Genomic DNA, 3,640 nt, shown 5'->3' on the forward strand with positions numbered 1-3,640 from the left:
AATATATATATGCGAACGCGGTAGATCGTCCGTCTGAGGGTCAAGATGTATATGAGGAGTTATTCGAGTGACCACACACCTTTGTATTATTACTGGGCATGTATACGTACTGATGACTAAAAATTGCTCAGTGAGTTCATTTCGATTGAGAAATAGTTAAAAAGAATATATCGCGCATGTCTACCAATAGAGAAGAGTAGCCTGATCCATTTTTAAAGATCCGAAAATATAACATACATCACAGACTTGCAACATATTTGATATAAATCGTTCTGAAATGACTCGTTTGAATTGAATTGATTTGAATCCGGTTGAATTGGATAAAATTGAGTTGAATTGAGTCTATTGAAATTGTATTTGTAATAGAATATGTATGCCGAGAATATGAGGTGTTGTTTCATTAATTATGGACGCGAGGCGTAGAAGGTCATACTCTGCATAATATGGCAGATTCGCACTTTTTTCTCCTCATCATGCAAATATGGCTCGCAAAGACTTGTAGATCACGCATGCTACGGTTGTTCCAGTTTCTAACGTATTTCTTAAGGGTGTCAACAAAAAATGAATTCAACAATAAGCGTTTGTTATGCGTACTCTAAAGAAAAGGTCTCCTCTACAAAAGAGACAACATAATAAACCTAATCATTAAATTTATAAAGAAGTATAAGACGATAAGCAAAGTTTGACTAGGCAGTCACAATTTTCATCAATAAAATATCATGGCCAAATTTTTCTACTTACGCTTCTTTGTTGGGGTACTAGCGTGTGCCAATGTTCATGCGCAAGCAGTATGTGACGCGTCGCACAGCCCGTCGGAAATTTGTGCTCGCGCACTTCCATGAGCAGGGTAGTGGTTTATAATTGTGTTTTGAAATACATGGTAGGTGACGACAACGGTACAAGCGTTCGTTCCGATTCAATTGATCATCGTAATTGCTAGTCGGTAATGCAGCGAAAAGAAAGAAAGGGTAGCGATGCACTGTCTAGGAGTTCCTCGTACTCGAAAGTTGAGATAGATCAGACTAGCATACATCAAGACCATGCCGTTTTGTACATTCTAAATTACTTTATTCACAAGTAACCGCTTGCGCATACAAGAGTTTGATGGCACACATTGAATAGAGACTATGCCAGAGTCCAATTCAACGTATCACATCACGCGTCCACTGACGAGATTCTAAAACCACAGCCTCGAAAAATGTATGCGGAAATGACACATACAGGGCTGTAACAACGGTCCCGCTTTAAATGTCTATATCCAAAGACACTTCGATAGGTTTGCACGCCCAATCAGAGAGTTCTTTACTCAGAACTTCATTGATGGATACACCATCATGTGAATAACTCCATTCCTTTGCTTCTTCGTCGAAGTCATATCTTTTTGGTCCACTGTAAAGTATTCAGGCGCAAGTAATGAGAAAATTAAACTTCGTTCCTGCACGAGTCGTCCAATCTAAGTCTAGCATATGTGGACTACGAATGTAAACTTTCTGATAACAAGGGTGCGATCAAACCTGTAACAATCAAAACTATTGAGGCAAAGACAGATGCGAAAGACGAGCACATCTGCACGAGAAATTTAGCACATACCACTTGTCTGGACCAGGGGTCACGAGGAAAAATGTACTAGTACAGCGTACTGCAAGATGTATATGCTAGATGTATAACAGGCAAAAGAAGCACATACGCAGTATAGCACATACGCTGATACATTATTTAAGAATTAAAAAAACAACAAATAAGAAAGTAGTCGCTGACATCACCGAATGGTTTGTATGCTCCGCGTACATGAGCACATACATAGAGAAGATATGCGCTGATGCAAACAGGGGTTAGAGTTTAGGGTTTTTTACCAGTGTATCACATACTATTAGATTGGGGAATAACAGCCAACCACAAAACAACCTATAAAAAGATGTGATACCAACACACGGTATCATGAACGGGTCGAGCTACTCAAAAGATAGATATAGCCATCGTACACCGTTCGCAGGCAGGTATTGAAGAAAGCCATACCAAATAGGTGATGAAAGCCAGATTTGTTTATTTGGTGTTTGCTTGTTGATTACGTAAGTGCCGAAATTACCAAGATCGACCGTTAAGACTCCATTCTGCCATGTAAACGTTGTCAGGTGTTGTGTAGACGGTTCGGATATACGAGTAAGCTACGAACAAATTAATTATACACATCGATCTAGAACGCTATCTGACAAAATATATGGAATTAGACCATACTGTGTATACCACAAACTATGCACACAAGGAGCTAACGACACAACGAAAACGGTGCGAGTAGTGGTGTATAAGAGCGGCGACGGTGACAACTATACACACAGAAGCACGAAGCAACCGCTCTACTCCTGGTCGGAAATTATGCCCGTAATGAGCGCAAATATGAAGTGAGATCATAGTCCGAAATTTGAATTGTGGAAAAATCGCTTTCATGCAGACCCACGATGTAAGCAATCCAGCAGTGAAATTATTTGAAAGTGTACAATTGAAAGCCCATCTAAACACCCAATAAATCGAATATAGAAATATAGACAATTGGAAATAACTACTTTTTCCACAGGTTACATCCAGAATCATGACAAAACACGCACACTTGGTGTTAAGTGTGCATATCAAACACTGTCCATTCATGCAGTGCTAGCATACTCTCGTGGAATACGATTGTGGCTGCATAGACGCAACCAAAACAATCTTCCGCTCAGCAGAGATAGTCTCTCACTAAACACGCCCACTACCCACACAACTACGCAATCTATAGCAGTATGGAAGCAAGGACGCAACATGCCTTGTATATAGGGTGAACAGTACCTACAAATGCACATCACGGTATAAATCATCCACATCATGCGCAGTGACTGCATGCAATATTCGGACTATTTACAAACAACAATATTTGTACTGATTACATACCCCATATGTAACATCTAGATCCTCGCCGTCTTTGCCCTCTACATCCTCCACTATCTCATCGAAAATATCCGTCAACTGTGTCATCGTATCATCAGCCAATCTTTGAAATTGTTTCTCAGTCATTGTGCTGTTGATAGAGAGACGACATGGGCACATGCGATAATGAGCGGAATGTCCATGAAAAACATATGCTAGCTGAATTGAATACAGAAACAGAACTATAATGGCATATATCGGTACCAAATTATACCAACACGACTTACAACTGTGTACATTCAACCGATATTCCAAGAAAAAATATAATTCCGCCAAACGAACCATTAAATCTAATCTCTCGAACAATCTCGAAAATAAAGTTCGTACAGAGTCCCTTAGAACAATAGGTATAAGAATTATACAGATATGTACCTATATATATATATATATATATATATATATTGATATATAGATATATATATACATAAAAATTTATATGCAAATGCAGATTCATATACTTATACATATACATACGCACACAAACAAACAAACAGACACACACACATATATATATATATATATTTATATATATATGTACATATATATATATCTATATCTATAGATATAGATGTATATAGACATACACATATACTACGACATACATACATTTGTACGATATAGATACATACATGCATACATACACACACAGACACACACACACACACACACGCATATATATATA

At 38.1% G+C, this 3,640-nt stretch overlaps 1 protein-coding gene across 1 annotated transcript; it reads right to left on the minus strand.

Annotated features, from left to right (window-relative positions):
* Positions 1-1,041: 1,041 nt before the first annotated feature.
* SARC_11368 (iron donor protein CyaY) lies at positions 1,042-3,059 on the minus strand. The gene is made up of 3 exons (XM_014294548.1): positions 2,923-3,059; positions 2,017-2,111; positions 1,042-1,389 (listed from the first exon to the last, which is right to left on the minus strand). The coding sequence occupies exons 1-3, from the start codon at positions 3,043-3,045 to the stop codon at positions 1,245-1,247; spliced, it is 363 nt and encodes a 120-aa protein (XP_014150023.1). The 5' UTR covers positions 3,046-3,059; the 3' UTR covers positions 1,042-1,244.
* Between the last annotated feature and the right edge of the window lie 581 nt (positions 3,060-3,640).

This window comes from Sphaeroforma arctica (assembly GCF_001186125.1).
Source record: "Sphaeroforma arctica JP610 unplaced genomic scaffold supercont1.1651, whole genome shotgun sequence".
Lineage (NCBI taxonomy): Eukaryota > Ichthyosporea > Ichthyophonida > Sphaeroforma > Sphaeroforma arctica.

Bases quoted from the DNA above. Each gene is read 5' to 3' on its own strand.
- SARC_11368 (XM_014294548.1), bottom strand. From the start codon at position 3,045: ATGACTGAGAAACAATTTCAAAGATTGGCTGATGATACGATGACACAG. The intron at 2,112-2,922 runs GTATGTAATCAG...TTTACATGGCAG, and splicing joins ATCTAGATGTTACATATGGG to AATGGAGTCTTAACGGTCGA. The intron at 1,390-2,016 runs GTATGGCTTTCT...AATACTTTACAG, and splicing joins TGGCTTTCATCACCTATTTG to TGGACCAAAAAGATATGACT.